At 67.4% G+C, this 16638-nt stretch overlaps 2 protein-coding genes and 1 long non-coding RNA gene across 16 annotated transcripts; 1 reads left to right on the top strand and 2 right to left on the bottom strand.

The window, feature by feature from the left end:
- The first annotated feature begins 252 nt into the window (after positions 1-252).
- On the top strand, positions 253-14384 carry BAIAP3 (BAI1 associated protein 3). Of its 14 annotated transcripts, XM_027043659.2 has the most exons (34): positions 253-379; positions 4473-4613; positions 4815-4902; positions 5042-5122; positions 5505-5612; positions 6033-6092; positions 6230-6296; positions 6398-6593; positions 6943-6987; positions 7120-7197; positions 7322-7424; positions 7735-7842; positions 7940-8035; positions 8162-8265; positions 8536-8653; positions 9062-9186; positions 9293-9383; positions 9546-9602; positions 9684-9781; positions 9884-9935; positions 10025-10155; positions 10399-10522; positions 10601-10744; positions 10855-10947; positions 11038-11229; positions 11304-11372; positions 11449-11528; positions 11610-11718; positions 12083-12154; positions 12242-12322; positions 12416-12536; positions 12628-12751; positions 12845-13050; positions 13125-14384. In XM_027043659.2, the coding sequence occupies exons 2-34, from the start codon at positions 4483-4485 to the stop codon at positions 13226-13228; spliced, it is 3456 nt and encodes a 1151-aa protein (XP_026899460.2). In that variant the 5' UTR covers positions 253-379; positions 4473-4482; the 3' UTR covers positions 13229-14384. The 14 variants fall into 14 exon arrangements, 11 of the variants coding, with proteins under 11 accessions (XP_026899460.2, XP_053069726.1, XP_053069720.1 ...); XM_053213751.1 differs by having other exon boundaries at positions 4473-4902; XM_053213752.1 differs by lacking the exon at positions 253-379 and having other exon boundaries at positions 4141-4613.
- Positions 4991-11670, bottom strand: LOC128313694 (uncharacterized). Its single transcript, XR_008294742.1, has 4 exons — positions 8591-11670; positions 7417-8070; positions 6941-7030; positions 4991-6572 (listed from the first exon to the last, which is right to left on the bottom strand). It is a non-coding gene; the product is annotated as an uncharacterized LOC128313694 (long non-coding RNA).
- On the bottom strand, positions 14187-16631 carry TSR3 (TSR3 ribosome maturation factor). Its single transcript, XM_027043662.2, has 6 exons — positions 16429-16631; positions 16108-16327; positions 15624-15817; positions 15096-15272; positions 14836-14899; positions 14187-14559 (listed from the first exon to the last, which is right to left on the bottom strand). Exons 1-6 carry the CDS (start codon positions 16538-16540, stop codon positions 14382-14384), a joined length of 945 nt encoding a protein of 314 aa, XP_026899463.2. The 5' UTR covers positions 16541-16631; the 3' UTR covers positions 14187-14381.
- Between the last annotated feature and the right edge of the window lie 7 nt (positions 16632-16638).

A 16638-nucleotide genomic window follows, 5' to 3' on the forward strand; every position in this document is an offset into this window, starting at 1 on the left:
CCCGGGCTTGTCTGATGCGGTTTCGGTGATTCTGGCTTCCCGAGGGTCCCCAGGGGACGGGGTCCTGACACGGCAGAACCTGCTCCCCGCTCTGCGCCTACCGGTGGCTTGGCCGACCGCTCCGCCCCCCAGGGGAGGGGGCTCCGTGGCCCGACCCGCTCGGCGGCCTGGGTGCGGAGGGGATCGCGCGCGCGGCGGGAGCGGCGGGGGCGTGGCGGGCGGGGGCGGGGCGGCGGCGGGCCCCGCCGCCAGGCCCCGCCCCCGCAGCGCTCCGGGTTCGGCGCGGCTGCTAGCGCGCGCTGTGCCTGGCGTCTCTGGAGCGGGTGCGGAGCGCGGCATCTCCGGAGCCCCCGACCGCGCGCCCCCCGCCCGGCCCACGGTGAGTGCGCGGCCTTTGGACGGCCTTGGGGCGCCCCCTCCTGCGACCGGCGCCCGGTCCGGCTCCTGCGTTTGCGGACCCCGAGGGCGCGCGGGGAGGCCCCCCGAGGAGGAGGGCGGCGGGAGGTCGCGAAGACGCTCCCTCGGCTCCGGGGAAATTGAAGCCGGCGCGTGCTCGGAGGGACGGTCTCGGGCCCTTCTCTGGGCCCGCGTCCCCAAGAGCGCCGGAGCGGGCGGGGATCGAGGAGACGGGCAGCAGGACCCCCCCCACCCACCCAACGACGCCGGGGCCCCCATCCCCGCCAGGCGCAGGCCGCCAGTGGGTCGCGGCCAGGGACTTCAGAGACGCTCCGCGGGGTTTCCCAGGCAACCCGCCGGGGGCGGGGGTGGGGGAGATGCCCCCAGCGCCCAGTCCCCCCCACCCTGCCGCCAGTCTCCGTACGACCCCTAGTCTCCACGAAATCCCTCCACGGGTCGGAATGGTGTAAAACAACACGCACCTACCAGGCTTCTGACCTGCCCGCGACCACCCGCTCATCAGGGAGGGAAGGACCTCGAAGGATCTGGGGGCCCCCACCCCCGAGGCTCCCGCGGGGAGCACCGAGAGGAGGGGGACGGGAGGGGAGGGAGGGGGGACATCACGGTGGAGACCGGTGAGTAAAGAGCGGGGGAGGGAGCCTCGGAGGAAGAACGGACAGAGAATTTCATTTTTCATGCGTTCATTCTAGAAGCATCTAGGTAGCCCCTGACAGTTGATCTCAGACTTCCTAGGGCTTCAGGTCCAGCTGCGGAGCTCGCTTAAAATCACATTCCCAGGCATCTCCCCAGGGACTGGGTTGGGATTAGATCTCAGGGAGCAGCATTTGTGATGGACACGGCTGCTGAGCTGTGTGCAGGGGAGCACTGTCTAGGGAGTCACAGGACAGTGAGAAATGCAGTAAAAAAAAAAAAAAAAATGTGAAGGGAGTGGCTGGCTGGGAAGAGAAAGCTGAGAGGGTGACACAGAGACCAGAATGTGGGGCCAGACATCCTGCCACTGCCCGTACACACCCAGGGTAGCATCAACGGACCCCTGCCCTCGCTTCACCAGGGACCGGATTTTGGTAAGAAGGGACCTAGTGTTCTGAGTGTTTATTATGAAGGTGTTTATTCATCGTGAGGGTGGCCAGGTGGCCACAGGGGACACTAACTAGGGAGATACATCTGGCTCTGCTCAGGTGCCCCTAGACTCACCCGCTTTGGTGCCACCTATGCCCACAGGTGGGCTTACAGGAGACGGGTGTGGCTTACAGCCCTCGCTTTGACTCCTGGCTCTGGGCGGGTCAGCCCAGCCCCGGGCTGCGAAACGGGACGGTGATAGCAACTTTGCAGAATTGTCTTTTCCTATTCACCCTGGGTCTTGAAGACGGCCAGGGGACAAGGTGGTACTTTCGGCTTGGCCCCAGTGCCAGTGTGGCATTCAGCTCCTTGGCCAGCCTCACTTTGTCCGTCGGGTAGTCGCTCTGGCCCTGGTGGCCGGGCACGAGCGGAGGCTACAGACACATTTTGCTGTGTGCTGCTGCCCGGGGCCAGAAGGGACAGAGACAGGGAGAGCTCAAGGAGGGGCTCTGTTGGGGGCCGGCAGAGGGTCCCTGCAGCCAGCAAGTGCTTCCTGGGGGTCAGCCACGCACCCACCGCTGGTGCGGCTCCGAGTGAGGTGCTGGCTGGCTCCCAGGGCCCAGGCCATTTGGTGCAGAAACGTCATCAGTGCCCCAGCAGCCAGGGGTTTCCAGGGCGACTGGAGGAGTGTCTGGGCACCCAGGGATGAGCCATCTCTCCCAGACACCGATGACCAGACGCCACTTTTGCCCCCATCTGGCCCGTGGGCTGAGGGAGGGAGCCCCACGGAGGGGGAGCCAGCCTGTCTGGACCCCCAGAAGTCAGGATGTGCCAGGAGCTTAGAGCTTGAGCACCACAGAATGGAGTTCATCCCTGGCCACTTGCTGCTGGCTCTGTGGCCTTGAGTAAGCGCCTAACCCCGGGGCCTCAAGCTTGGGGCCTTTTGGGGGCTGTGATTATGAGGTGAGGTGGCTCCCCCTCTACCCTGAACGTTTTATTGCCACAAAGACACCCCGTCTCTGCGGCTCAGGCCGTTTGGTTCCTGCGTCACGTTTGTCTCTGGGACTGTGAGCCCCTGTAGCCCCTGTCACACGCAGACGCAATTGGCGGTTGCCCTGGCAACGGCTCAAGCAGTGGCTGCTCCCTTGCTTTGGGGGGCCGGGGGGGGGGTAGCAGCCTCTTCCCCACAGCTAGAGAGGAGGGGGGTGCCCTGATGCCCGTCCCCTTAGGACCTCGCTGCTGGCGGTAGGGGCGACAGCTTCCAGAACCACATGCCCCAGCCGCTGAGCCCCGTCCACACATCCTCCTGATCTTTGAAGGGAGGCTCCCAGGGGAGGCAGTAAGAAGTACGAGGAAGGTGGGGGCCTCGTTTCAGGGCCATGGGCCAGTTGTCCTTTCTGTCCCCAGCTCTCGGGTCTGGTCAGATGAGACCCTCTGAGCCCAGCATTCCGTAGAACCAGGGCTGGGGCACCAGAGGGTAGGAGGATGTGCCATCTGCAGTGGTGGCCTGAGCAGGGACGGCAGCGCAGGGACCAGTGAGAGGCAGACAGACACAGCTGGGAGCAGGGATCCAGTTTGTTGAACAAAATCTGTAGGACTCATGAGGTGCTGTCTGCCCTGGCCCCAGCGCTCCCAACAGGGCACAGGATTCTAAGGAGGAGGGAGCAGACGTTAAGTAGAGATGTGCAGGAACACTAACTGCCCATGAGATCGGGGGCAGGTATAGTTGGAGTGGGCTGAGTCCCCATTTCCGGTTTTGTCCAGTGAAAACGACAGTGCTTCTCTGCACAGCTGTGCCTGGGCTGGAGGGGCCCTCAGTGAGTGGACAAGTGGGCACCACCAGGGAAGGGGACCAGGGCAGTGGGTGCAAAGGCCCTGTGGTACCCTGAAGGGAGCATGATAGGTCCTGTGCGGAGGCACAGGCTGACATCCTGGGGCAGGGAAGTCCGAAAGGTGGGCACCGAGGGTCAGATTCAGCCTAGCGGGGTGGGGGGTCAGCACTTTCCTCTGCTAGCTTTCAGCAGGGGTGCACGAAGACCACCCTGGGGTTTGGGGAGGCACAGGCGGGTCGGGAAGGGGTCGGGTGCCTGGGCTGGTCAGGGCTGAGCAGGAGCAGGGCTCGAGGGCCCACGGCTGCTTAGTGGTCCTCCTGCCCTTCCTCCGGGGTCTGCAGGGGACACTGTGGCCCCAGGGGGAGGTGTGCAAGTGCGCCCACAGGGAGACGATGGGGCGCTGTCCCTGGCTGTGCTGGGCGGGTGAGGACTTCGCCAGCGGCCCCTCCTGCGCATGCTGGCCACTCGGGGTGAGGGGGTCTCGAGGAAGGCCCCAGGCACGGTGGCCTCTTCTTGCCCAAGCTCCTCTGCAGGATGAGGACTTTGGGAGTCCTGGGGAGGGGTTGCCTCCTGCAGGACCTTTGCCTGCCCTGGCCCCAGACTGGACCATTACAGGCTGGGTGAATTGGACACCCCTCCCCGACAACTCCGTCCCGTTCGCAAAGCGCCCAGGAGATACAGGCACTTGCTGCTGAGCGGTCCTAGGACCCCAGGGACACAGCCAGGGGTCCCAGCCCTAGATGGGCGGCGGCGGCGGCGGGAGCGTGGCAGTACGGGCCCTCTGCGGTGAAGTCCAGCAGCAACCGTTGACGGAGCCCGGACCGTGCCAGCACGACCACCGCCTGGCAGCCTCGTCCCGTCTCCGGCGCGGCCCCGCAGGGATGTCCCGTCTTGCAGATGGGACACGAAGGCTGAGGGAGCCCGAGGGACCGGCCCCCGGTGGCCCCTGGGTGCCCAGCGCGAAGCAGCACGGGAGCCGAGTCGCAGGGCCTCAGGCTCCCATTGCCCCGCGGAGGCCAGGAGGCTGCGCCGTCAGGAACGCGGCTCGTGTGCGCTTCCGGCGGATCCGTTCGCCGCTCGATGTGCACCCGGTGCGGTTTCTGGGGCCGGCGCGGCGGTGCTGCTGGGACGTGCAGGGGCCGCAGCCGTGCGCTCTGCCCGCAGACCGCCGGCCATGACGACCCTGCTGGAGATCAAGAGCAGCGTGCTGCGGCAGGTGCAGGCGTGCCCCACCTTCCGCCGGAGGGCCGAGGGAGAGCCGGCCGCCACCAGCGCTGACCCCCCGGAGCCGGCCGCAGGGGCTTGGTGGGTGCTCCGCGCCCAAGCCTGCACCGTCGCGCGCCCCCGGGGGAGCTGGGAGAGCGGGGCGCGCCGTGGACGCCGCGCTGGGTCCCCGGATGTGTGGACACGGGGAACCCCCTCGAGGCGCAAGGCCGGCAGCTGGTCCTGGGCAGGGGGCGGGTGTGTGCCGGGGGCCCGGGTCTCAGGCCTGGCCTCTCCCTGCAGGAAGCCCGGGGACGGCGTGGAGTTCTTCGCGCACATGCGCCTCATTCTGAAGAAGGGGGAGGGCAGACAGGGCCTGCCGTGCCCCGAGGTGAGGATGGCCCAGAGCTGCTGCCCCGTGTGGGCCTCCCTGCCAGCCCCCTCTGCAGCGGGCCCCCACCCCTCAAACCGACTCCCACCGTCCCTGGGGCCCTCCCCCCTCTAGACCCTCACCCCATTTCTCCTCACAGGTCCTCTTGCACAGCGGTTCACCAGCCCCTGCTGAGCCCGTTGACCCCAGCCGTGGCCTGAGAGCCCTGACCCAGGAGGAGGTAAGGGGGAGGGGGCCTGGCCCCAGGGAGGGTCTGGGAGCACCTAAGATGGGCCTGGCCCAGGATCTGGGGACAGGGGGGACACCAGAGGTGGCAAGGGTGAGTGGGCCGGGACTTCCCATGCAAGCGAGTAGGAAGCAGAGCTCAGGGGGCCAGTGCAGGGCCCAGCAGGTGCAAAGGTCCTGATGCTGGGACTGCGATCTGCCAGTGGGGGGAGCTCCTGAGGACTACCCCCCCCCCCCCCCCCCCCGTCCCTCCCAGGCATACAGGGGGTGGAACCAAGGAGCCCTGACCCCCAGTGGCCAGGGCTCAGGGCCTGGGGCTGAAGGATACGGGGATGGGGCGGCTGGGACTCAGGGTGTGCGCCCCGCCCCACCCACAGGTGGAGATGCTCTATGAGGAGGCCTTGTACACAGTCCTCTACCGTGCAGGGACCATGGGCCCTGACCAGGTGGATGACCAGGAGACCCTACTGGGCTACCTTCAGCAGGTGAGCCCCACCGGCCCACCCTCCGTGCTGGCCTGGCCGTGCCTTGTCAGGGGAGCCCTTTCCTCTGCCTGGAGGCATCACCATCACCATCACCCATGTAACACACACAGACTCGCCCCACGTACGGAACACACACATACCCACACGTGCATGTGCAGATACACGTATGTGCTGGTAGGTGTGCCCGGGAGGATGGAGGGATGGGGACACACACACACACACACACACACACACACACACAGAAGGGTAGAAAGCACAAACCGACAGAGGAACGGACCCAGAGGATGGACCGACAGATAAACAGATCTTTCCTCCTCCTCTGTGTGTGTGTGTGTTTCCTCTGCCCCGGGAGGCCCCCAGGACAATGGCCAGGTTTGCCTCGGGGGTACCTGGGCCCTCACACCGGCCCACCCTCTATAGGTGTTTGGTACCAGCCCTGAGGAGCACGCTGAGGCCATTGAGCGCGTGAAGAAGGCCAAGGTGAGGCTGCCACCCACGTGGGCAGACGCTGGCCAGCCGCGGTGCTAGGGCTCGGGGTGGGGAGGACACAGAGCAGGGCCTTGTCGCGGTCACACCGAGCCTTCTGCAAGAGGCCGGTCAGCACCCTCTGCCCACAGGCCCCCACGTATGCCCTGAAAGTCTCTGTCATGCGTGCCAAGAACCTACTGGCCAAAGACCCCAATGGTGAGTAGGGACCAGCCTGGACCTCGGCTGTGCCCAGGTCCGGTGGCCACGGAGGGACGGAGGGCCCAGGGCTGGCGGCTGAGGCGCCCGATGTGTCTCAGGCTTCAGTGACCCGTACTGCATGCTGGGTATCCTGCCGGCCTCGGGTGCCCCCCGGGAGCCAGGGCCGCGCACGGAGCAGCGCTTCAGCTTCCGCAAAGGCAGCAAGCGTGGGGGTCCGCTCCCGGCCAAGTGCATCCAGGTCACCGAGGTCAAGAGCAGCACCCTGAACCCTGTCTGGAAGGAGAACTTCGTCTTGTAAGGGCCCTGGCCCAGCTGGGCGGCAGGGCGGTCGGGCGGGGGGGGGGGGGTGCTGCCTGCTGGGCCAGAGCATGTCCTGAGGACGCAGGCCGGTGGCTGCCACACTGTGCCTGCCCCAGGGGCCTGAGTGGGGGCTGTTCACGTGACCACTGTCCAGAGGAGGAAATCGCCTCAGAGAGAGGTGCCATGCCCCGGGGGCCACAGAGTCAGGATCCAAATCCGGGCGGCCTGTCCTGAGAGCTCGAGCTCGTGGACCCCTGCCCGCAGCTCCTGAAATTGTCCCTGCCCTCGCCCTGGGCAGGGGATGGTCCTCCACCCTCTGGGCTTCTCTCCGTTTTCCTTACAGTGAGATCGAGGATGTCAGCACGGACCAGCTGCACCTGGATATCTGGTAGACGCCCCTGGTCCCTGCAGGGCAGCGGGTGTGGGTGCACCTGCTCGGGGAGGGGGGGGTGGGTTGAGAGAGGACACTCAGGGCCCAGCCAGGCTCCAGACAAGCCAAGTTTCCGCGCCCCGCCCCTAGGGACCATGACGATGATGTGTCTCTGGTGGAAGCATGCAGGAAGCTGAATGAAGTCATCGGCCTGAAGGGCATGAGCAGGTATGACAGGTGGGACCCTCGTGCCCCTCAGACACCGGGGCTGCAGCTTGGCCACGTGGGCCAGCAGATAGTGGCTCCCCAGGGACCAAGGTGGGGCCGCCCCCCCCCCCCCCGCTTTGCCTAGGTATTTTAAACAGATTGTCAAGTCGGCCCGTGCCAATGGGACAGCAGGGCCCGCGGAGGACCACACAGATGATTTCCTGGGGTGTCTCAACATACCCGTCCGGGTGAGTGGGGGCCGGGGCTCCGCTCACGGACCGCCTGTTTGTGGGGTCTCATCCTCCGGGGATACTGCTGGTGGGTCTGCCCTGCGACTCCCCCAAGCATCTCCTGGCCTTCTTGGGCTGGTGGGGCCTTGAGCTGCAGGGGAGGGGGAAGGAACAGCTTCCTGGGTGTCCGGGCGCCCCTGAGGGCTCACTCGGTGCTGAACACCCGTCTCCGGGGCCAGCAGAGCTGTGTGTTCTCCTCTCGGTCCCACAGAGAGTCCGTGGGAGGGAGCCGGAGGGGGGATGGCCGGTGTGAACCCTTTCCTTTCAGGAGGTGCCCGTGGCGGGTGAAGACCGCTGGTTCAAGCTGGAACCACGCTCCAGCGCCTCCCGCGTTCAAGGAGACTGCCAGCTGGTCCTCAAGCTGATCACCACACAGGTGGGGAGCCGTGGGGGTCCCTTGCCCTGTGTCTTGGCCGTGCACCCCTGCCCACGGGCTTGGGCAGGGCTGGTGACGGGCGGCTCCTGCATTCCAGAGGGACACGGGCATGAGCCAGCGCGGGCGGGCGGGCTTCCTGTCCTACATGCTGCTGCTCAGTCGTCTCCTGCAGTTCGAGCACCGATCCGAGGAGGTAGCCTCGCCCTCCGAACGGGGCTGACCGGGCGCCTGGGGAGGCAGAGCAGGGGAGCCTGGGCACCGAGGGAAGGAGGGGATGGCGGCCCCTGCCTGCATCCACGCCTGCCCCCAACTCCCCCAGCCCAAGGCGAGCTGCTGGCGGGGAGAGCTCAGCGGGCCCGCGGCCACGATCCTCTGCCTGCACGGCGCGCAAAACAACCTGTCGGCGCTGCAGCTGGCTGTGCTGTGAGTGGGCGGGGCCTCCGGGGGCGGGGCACAGGGAGGCCGGCGGCGGGTGGGCGGGCCTCGGGGCGGGGCACGGGCAGGCTGGCGGCCGGTGGGCGGGGCCTCGGGGCGCGGCGAGCGAGGGAAGGAGTCCTCTGAGTGGGAAGGCATGAAAGGGGGCGGTGCCATGGGGGAGTTGGGGGCGTGTAAGGGGCAAGTAGGAGGGGCACGGGGGGGGGTGGTCTCATCGGGGTCTCCGTGCCCATGGGCGGGGCTCCCCCCGACTCGCAGGCACTGGCAGGTCAGCAGCCGCCACCATCAGACCCGGACCCTGGACTACGGCTACCTGCTGGGGCTGCTGGAGGACATGCAGGCGCATTGGGAAGCGTCTTCGCTGCCCCAAGAGCAGGTGAGCTGTTCCTGGGGGGTGTGCTGTGGGGCCGCTGGCGCTGGGGCAGACAGGGCGGAGTGCTGCCCACATGGGGTGCTCGGCTTACAGGGCCCTGTGGGGCTGAAAACAAACTTCATGACCCAGGATAGAGCGGGTACTGTGCAATGCTGAGACAGGGGATGTGTCCGAGTCCCAGGAGAGGGAGGTCGTGCCCTCCATCTGGGCGAGGGACGGAGGGAGTGGGTGCTCGAAGCTGGGTAGGGGGAACGGGGGGCGCCAAGGCCCTGAGGCCGTGGGGACTGTGGTGGCTGAGTTTGGAGAAACCAGGCCCACGGATGGCCCAAGGAGGCCCTTGCAGACTGGCTGCCCCTACCCACCCCGTGGGGAGGGCAGTGGGGGTCAGCTCCGACGGGCCGGTGCCCCCAGGAGGAGAGCCTGGCTGACAGCTTCAATGCCTTCTCCGAGTTTGGGCTGCGGCTGCTGCGTCAGCTTCGAGACTTCTTCCCCGCCACCAACAGCACTGCCGTCTACCGTCTGGAGCTGCTGCTCAAGTGGGTGTAGCCCAGGCCCTGGCCGGGGGTGGGGGCGTGGGGGGGTCGGTGGGGGTGGGTAGGGAGCCGGGCGGGGCAGCGCACAGTCAGCGGGCGGCCCCTCCAGGTGTCTCAGCAAGACGCAGACCTTCCAGCCTTCCTTTGAGGTGTGCTCCTTCCGGACAGAACTAAACGCGGACATCTCTGCTGCTCTGAAGGTGTGTCCGGTAGCGAATCTGTGCCCGGTGCCCGCCCCTCGCGGCCCACACGGGGGTGCCCGGCCGCGCCCACCCCCGGCTCCCGGCCTGCTCCGCCACGCTCCAGGGCCCTTTTAACCTCCCCCCCCACTCACCACCCCGTGTTGGTGGCTCGTCTTGCAGAGAGGCAACCGTGAGTGGTATGACAGGCTCCTGAACACCAAGAGTCCTCGAGAGCAGGTGCCGCGGGGGAGGGGAGCGGAGGGGGGGCGGCAAGTAGGTGCGGGCCAGAAGGTCAGTGTGAACCGGGCTTCCTCGCAGTCGGGGCCGCAGCGCCTCGCCGGGCTGGTCGAGCTGGCGGACACCGTCTACGAGGATCTGCAGTCCTGCTACGGCATCTACGCCAGCCTCTTCCACAGGTGGGGCCCAGGGCTCTGCCCGCCGTCCCTGCCCCCGGCCCCTCAGGGATGCCGCCAGGCCGGTGGCGGGGCAGGCAGGTGTGTGACATTTGTTCCCTGCAGCATCACCGACATCGACTTCTTCACACTCACTTTCCGGCAGCTGGAGCGTCTGGTGAGGAGGGGCTGTGGGGAGAAGCCCCCGGGCTGGAAAGGGGCCCGCTTTCCCTGTTGCTGGTGGCTTGAATGCGTCCTCCTGAGTAGGTGGCCGAGGAGGCATGGGTGCTGACGGAGGAGCTGAGCCCCAAGATGACCCTCGAGGTGGCCTCAGGGCTCTTCGAACTGTACGTGACCCTGGCGGACATCCAGCGTTTCTGGAGCAGCATCCCCGGCCGGTGGGTGCCCTGCCCCAACCTATCCCGTTCCCCCCACCTGCCCTGTCTGTCTCCTCCCACTGTTGGCCTCCCAGACCTGCACCCACTCCCACCTGTCCCCCAGCCTCCTCTAGGAGGCCTCTGGGACAGCCCGAGGGCCCTTGGAGGCAGGCTCTCCCGGGTGTCCCCTTGGGCCGGGACCCTGGGACGTGCTGGCTCAAGGTGTCGGATTCCGGGCGAGCTCCCACTGGCCTCCTGCCACAGCGACAGCCGCTCCCTCGCCCTGGCTGGCATCCATGGCCCGTTCCTGCCCGCTGTGAAGCTTTGGCTGCAGGTGCTGCGGGACCAGGTCAGGTGGAGGCTGCAGGGAGCCGTGGATGTGGACACGGTGAGTAGGCGCCCGGGCCTGAGGGTGCTGGGCTCAGCCAGGGCCCCCCCTTGCCACCCAGGCCTCCTGCCTTCCTAGCTGGAGCCCATGGACACCTCCTCCAAGCACAGCAGTTCTGCGGCCACGGCTAGTCTCTGCTTCAGTCACATCCAGGAGCTGTGGGCCCGCCTGGCATGGCCGGACCCTGCCCAGGCCGAGGCCCTGGGCACCCAGCTCAGCCAGGTGTGTTGGCTGTGCGTTGGGGAGCGTGGTCTGGGAGGAGACGAGTCTGGGAGGGCCGCGGGCCCAGGGGACACAGCCCGCAGCTCCTGAGCCCTCGTCTCCCACCGTAGGACCTGTGTGCGGCCACCCTCTTCTACACTGAGCTGCTGCGGAAGAAGGTGGACGCTCAGCCGGGGGCCGCGGGCGAGGCAGTGAGCGAGCCAGTGAGCGGCCTGGCGGGCAGGGGGCGGGGCGGGGCCACGACCGGGCTGCCGACCCCTCCCCCCCCCCCCCGACGTGGGGCGCCTCCCCAGCTCTGTGTGGTTCTCAACAACGTGGAGCTCCTGCGCAAGGCTGCCGGGCAGACGCTGCGGGGTCTGGCGTGGCCGGAGGTGACCTCGGGGCCCGAGGGGGTGCTCCCGCGCCCTCTGCTCGGCTGTGCACAGGCCCTGGACGAAGACCTGCAGCAGGAGGTCCACACCGTGACGGCGCACCTGACCTCCAAGGTGGGCGGGCGGGCGGGCAGAGGACCCGGCCGCCCCCTCACTGCCACTTGGTGCTGAGCTCTGCCGTCCCTCAGATGGTGGCTGACATCAGGAAGTACGTGCAGCACATCAGCCTGTCGCCCGACTCCATCCAGAATGATGAAGTGAGGGCCTGGGCACCGAGGGGAGCGTGCGCGGGGTGGGGCCCGGGCAGTGTGGCATTGAGGATGCTGCCCGCAGGCCGTGGCCCCGCTCATGAAGTACTTGGATGAGAAGCTGGCCCTGCTGAATACCTCCCTGGTGAAGGAGAACCTTAGCAGGTACAGCTTGGGGCGGTTGGGCCGGGGCGGGGCCTGGGGTCCCTTCATGGGCACGGCCACGGGCACGGAGTGTCCCTGCAGGGTGCTGGAGGCCCTCTGGGAGCTGCTCCTGCAGGCCATCCTTCGGGCACTGGGGGCAAACCTCGACGTCTCTGCCGATTTCTACGGCCGCTTCCACTTTACGCTGGAGGTAGGTGGAGGGGCCTCCCTGCTGGGGCTCCCAGGCCCTTGTCCGGGGCACCTGGCCATGTGCCCTCGGCCGGGAGGCCTGGCCTTCCCAGCCCGGACCGCTCCCCTGGGATCCCACCAGACCAGCGCCTCCTCCCTGCCGGCCGCCTGTGTGAGCAGCACCTGGGCCACCTGCCCAGACCGTTGTCTGGCCCCAGGCACTGGCATTCCTCGCCCCCACCCGCCCCGGTTTGCGCTAGGTGTGACAAGTGGCTCTGCCCCGGGGCTCCCAGGCGCCCTGGTGCTGCTCAGGGCTCCGCCTGGCACCGCCGCTAGCCCCAGCACGACCCGTGCCCCACATCCCTCCCACTTCGCCCTGCCCCCAGGCCCTGGTGAGTTTTTTCCACGCGGAGGGCCAGGGTCTGCCCCTGGAGAGCCTGAAAGACGGAAGCTACAAGGTGAGTCTGGCCCCGGGGCCTCGGGCGGCGGGAGACGGGGGCGCGGCGCCGGGGGGGCCCACGGTCAGCAGCCCCTCGGCTCCGCAGAGGCTGGAGGAGGAGCTGCGCCTGCATCAGTGCTCCACCCGCGAGTGCATCGAGCAGTACTACCTGGACAAACTCAAGCAGGTAGCGAGGCCCCGTGTGCGCACGCGCAGTGTGGGCACGCGGCCCAGCCCCCGAAGCCCTGCGCCGCGGTCACTGGCGCAAGCCCTTCCGCAGAGGTCCCTGGAGCAGAAGCGGTTCGGACGCCTGAGCGTGCGCTGTCACTACGAGGCGGCGGAGCAGCGGCTGGTGGTGGAGGTGCTGCACGCCGCGGACCTGCCGCCGCTGGACGCCAACGGTGAGGGGCGGGGCCGGGGCCAGCGGAGGGGGCGAGGGGGCGGGGCCTCTGGGGGCGGTGCTCACGGTCCGCACGCGGCTGTGCCCCCCAGGCCTGAGTGACCCGTTTGTGATCGTGGAGCTGGGCCCGCCACACCTCTTCCCGCTGGTCCGCAGCCAGAGGACCCAGGTGAAGAACCGGACGCTGCACCCCGTGTACGACGAGCTCTTCTACTTGTGAGTGTCCCCCCCCACCCCCCCCCCCCGCCCGCGACCCCCGCCCCCTCCCGGACAGGGGGCAGGGCTCCAGGGACTGCCCTTCGCCCGCAGCTCTGTGCCGGCAGAGGCGTGCCGCTGCCGCGGTGCCTGCGTGCTGTTCACCGTCATGGACCACGACTGGCTGTCCACCAACGACTTCGCGGGGGAGGCAGCCCTCGGCCTGGGCGGCGTCGGCGGCATAGCACGACCTCAGGTGGGAGGGAGCGCGAGGGCCAGGCAGCCCGTCACCTTGCATCTGCGCCGGCCCAGGGCCCAGGGTGAGTGAGGGTCCGGGGGTGGCGGGTTCGACGGCCGCCGCGGTCTCATGCCGGCCCCACCCTCCCGCCTGTAGTGAAGTCGGCACTGAGGATGCTGGAGGGCCGCACCAACAAGGAGGCGCAGGAATTTGTCAAGAGACTCAAGGAGCTGGAGAAGTGCATGGAAGCGGACCCCTGAGCTCCCGCCCGCCCCCCCCCCAGTCCTGCCCCGCATCAGCTTTGTGCAGTGGGGCTCATGCTCCCCCGTGTGGTGTGTGTGCTGCCCCGGCCGTGTCTGTGTGGTGTGTACGTGAACCCCTTGCGTCCAGTGAGCAGCCCCCACCCTGGATCTGGGGGTAACTCGCGGGGCCTGGCCACCCGGCAAGCTTCTCTATCTGCAACCTTAGCTTGTGCAGCCCGCGCAGGGTTCCCGGAGGGGTGGCTCTGCTCCCCAGGAGACATCAGGCTACGTCTGGAGGCGTTTTCGGTGGTCACGGCTACTACTGAAGGAGGTGCCGACGGCACCCATGGCGAGACCAAGGACGCTGCTGGAAGTCCTGCGGTAAACGTGACAGCACCCTCCGCCCAGCAAGGAACAGCCCGCCCCAAACGTTACCAGTGCCACAGCCCTTCTCAGAGGAAGCACGGTCTTCGTTTTGTGGGGTGGGGAGTGTGGCAGGGCCTCGCAGGCCAACAGGAGGGATGGCCCAGGTTTGGGTCTGGACAACCCCAGCTGTGGTGGGAAACCGCTCCCAGGTGTCCTGGTGGAGGGACAAAGTGAGCGTCTGGGACCCTTCACCCTCACCCGAGGGCACACACAGAGGTTTGCTAGGCAGCGCCCGGGTCTCCAATCCCCACCTGGCTCCTAAGCCTGGGGGAGGGTGCCCCCACGTCACTGTGAGGCCGGGACCTCACGCAAGGTCGATCGGTCAGGGTGAGGGGCCCCACGTCGGCCACTCAGCTGTGCAGTTACTGTCCCTCCGTGTGCGCACACGCGTACCCATGCAAGATGGGCCCCAAGCCCGGCACCCCACCGTCCAGCGGCCCAGACCCTTCCCGTCTGACCGTTCCCGCCCGACTCGGCCTCGCTGGAGACTGAGAGTCCCCTCCCCCCCATCCCCAGGGCAAGTGCAAAGAAACAGGCTCACACCGGGGTCTCCGGGCTTGCAGCTTCACTGGGAGGGCTCGAAGGCCCCAGAGCACAGCTGTGTCAGAACCGCGGGGACACAGTCCAGGGCCACTCGGTGTTGAGAGGGCTGAGGCTGCCGGCCTGTCTGTATCTCCACAAATACTGCCGCTCTCTCTCGAGTTTCTTATTGCTCCGCCTCAAAAAATATACGTGTCTGCAACCTTTAGTCTCTCTGCCGTTTCTTGATTCCTTTCCAAACCTGGGCGGGGGCCCTGGCCTCTGCCTCCTGCTTCTGAGAACCCTCTTCAGGGCAGCCGCTGCCGTCTCCTCCGTCCTCGGCATCAGGCCCGCGCTCCACAGGCTCGTCCTCGCTGTCGCTTTCACTGCTGTCTGTAAGCAGCCTGGAAGGGAGAGGTGCATTCACTAAAGGCACCATCCCCTGCACGCTCACTCACAGAAGCCCCAGCTGAGAACAGATTCTCCTATTCCCTGTGTTCTCGAAACCAGCACCTCTCCAGTGGGGCGGCCACGGTCCTTGACCACAGTCACAAAATCATCGTGCTGTTGTTTGGGGATCCACCCCCCCACCCCCCCCGCCGCCATCCACAGGAGGGGCCGAGGCCAGAGGAGAGCCCTGGGTCTGACCTGTCCCCATACTGGGAAGCCCAAGGACCTACCGGGTGCCAGCCAGCGGCCTGTTGGGATTTGCAAACTCTCGCCCAGAATCCACATCGAAAGGATCTGAACAGAGGAAGCAAGTAAGAAAAACACCCACACGTGACCTCAGAGCGCACACAAGCCTCCCACAAGCTGGGGCAGGATGTGCCGCCCCCCCCCCCCCCCCCAGCTTCTCAAAAAGAGGCTGCATGCCTGGAGGAGGATTAACATTAGCGCCCTGGCACCCAGCCAGGGGGCCTGTGTCCGTGCCAGGGCTCACCGATTTCCTCCTCCCCGGGGTGCTCCTTGGCGCAGGCCAGGAACTCCTGCTCCGCCTGCAGCACCTCCCCTGGGCCGCTGCAGGCCGCGTACTTGTCCAGGAGCTGGCGGTTCAGGTCTAGGAAGCCCTTGCCCCATTTGAACTTCCGCAGCAAGATGACAGCAAGGTCGGAGAAGCCTGATGGCGAGGACACAGAAAATGCAAGGATGTTGACAATCCCTCTCCCATCCCAAGTGTGCTCCCAGCACCCTCAAGGCCGTCCCAAGATCTGACACTCTGTCCCACGGTCCAGACGGCCTGCTCACCCACCTCCGCCATCCACTAAGGCCCTCTTCCCACATCTCGTGGGGCCGCCTGTCTGAGCCTCTACTGGGACCATAAATTCTCTGAGGACAAGTGGAGGGGTGACAGAGCTGGGACTGAAATCCTAGCCTGTCCACCTTGACCAGCCCACGGGCCCTCCCGTCCCTCCCGGGACGTGCCAGCAGAAAACACACTGCTGGGAGCCTAGCGGGCTCCGGCGCTCACCGAGGATACAGAAGGTGGCGGCAAAAGCCTCCACGCAAGACAGTTTGCAGGGTCGGCCGTAGTTCACGGGGTTGGCTGCTACCAGGTGGGGCAGCAGCCGCAAGTGGCCCCCGCGCATCTTCCCAAACGGTGTCTCATCCAGTCGGGCCCAGGAGCAGTCGATGACCGCGACCCCACACCGTGCCACCAGCTGTCTGTCAGAAGCAGAGGAGGGCTAGGTTCCGGGGGCCCGCACCACGGTGGAGTCCTGAAAACTGACTTTACTAGAGATACAAGAACATCATTCCCCGGCCCCGAAACAGCCTCAACGGTGTGTGTTCCCGGGGTAGGCTCCTTTATTCACTCCACAAACGTTTACTGAGGTGCTACTATGTCCTGCATTAAGGATGGGGGCGGGGGGCGCAAACTAGACAGGTAGAAAAGCTCAAAAAGGGCCGGGGGCTTACTGAGACTCCCGCCCACGCCCCTGACCCCCAGCTCCTACCTGTCCGCGGAGGACACGTACTGGGAGCCCACGGGGCTGAGCACCACGCCGCCGAACCTGTGGCCCAGGCGCAGGCAGCGCACCAGGCCCAGGCGGGCCAGCTTGCGGCCCGTGCAGCGCCGGGGGTCGCAGTGGCCCAGCTCCCACATGGCCAGCGGGCACGGCAGCCGCGCCGGCCCCGAAATACCCTCGTCCTCGGCCGCCTCTGGCTCCACGGACGCTGCACCGGAGCAGAGAAGGGTACCGAGCCTCAGGCGCAGCTCCGAGGGCCCGCCCCGGGCCTGCGACCGCCGGCCCATTCCCCGATCGCGCCCCACTCACCGCGCAGCGCGGCGCCCACCTCCTCCGCGAAGGCCTCCAGGGAGCGGCCCGCGGGGCGCCGAGCGCGGCCGCCTTCGGCCACCGGCCCGCGCGCCGCCCTCCTGCGGCCCATGGCGGGGAGCAGCCGGGGGTCCCCGACACTCGGCCGCACGCCTCCTCTGCGGCCCACCTGCGCAGGCGCCCGGCGCCACTTCCGGCCCGGCGGCGCCC

The sequence above is a fragment of the Acinonyx jubatus genome, chromosome E3 (assembly GCF_027475565.1).
Source record: "Acinonyx jubatus isolate Ajub_Pintada_27869175 chromosome E3, VMU_Ajub_asm_v1.0, whole genome shotgun sequence".
Lineage (NCBI taxonomy): Eukaryota > Metazoa > Chordata > Mammalia > Carnivora > Felidae > Acinonyx > Acinonyx jubatus.

Excerpts from the sequence above, each read along its gene's own strand:
- TSR3 (XM_027043662.2), bottom strand. The coding sequence starts at position 16,540 with ATGGGCCGCAGGAGGGCGGCGCGCGGGCCGGTGGCCGAAGGCGGCCGC. Across the intron at positions 15,273-15,623 it reads CGCCACCTTCTGTATCCTCG|GCTTCTCCGACCTTGCTGTC; the intron begins GTGAGCGCCGGA and ends CCTCGCCATCAG. Across the intron at positions 14,900-15,095 it reads CCCCGGGGAGGAGGAAATCG|ATCCTTTCGATGTGGATTCT; the intron begins GTGAGCCCTGGC and ends TCCTCTGTTCAG.
- BAIAP3 (XM_053213743.1), top strand. The coding sequence starts at position 4,483 with ATGACGACCCTGCTGGAGATCAAGAGCAGCGTGCTGCGGCAGGTGCAG. Across the intron at positions 6,594-6,942 it reads TGGAAGGAGAACTTCGTCTT|TGAGATCGAGGATGTCAGCA; the intron begins GTAAGGGCCCTG and ends TTTTCCTTACAG. Across the intron at positions 9,603-9,683 it reads CCAAGAGTCCTCGAGAGCAG|TCGGGGCCGCAGCGCCTCGC; the intron begins GTGCCGCGGGGG and ends GCTTCCTCGCAG.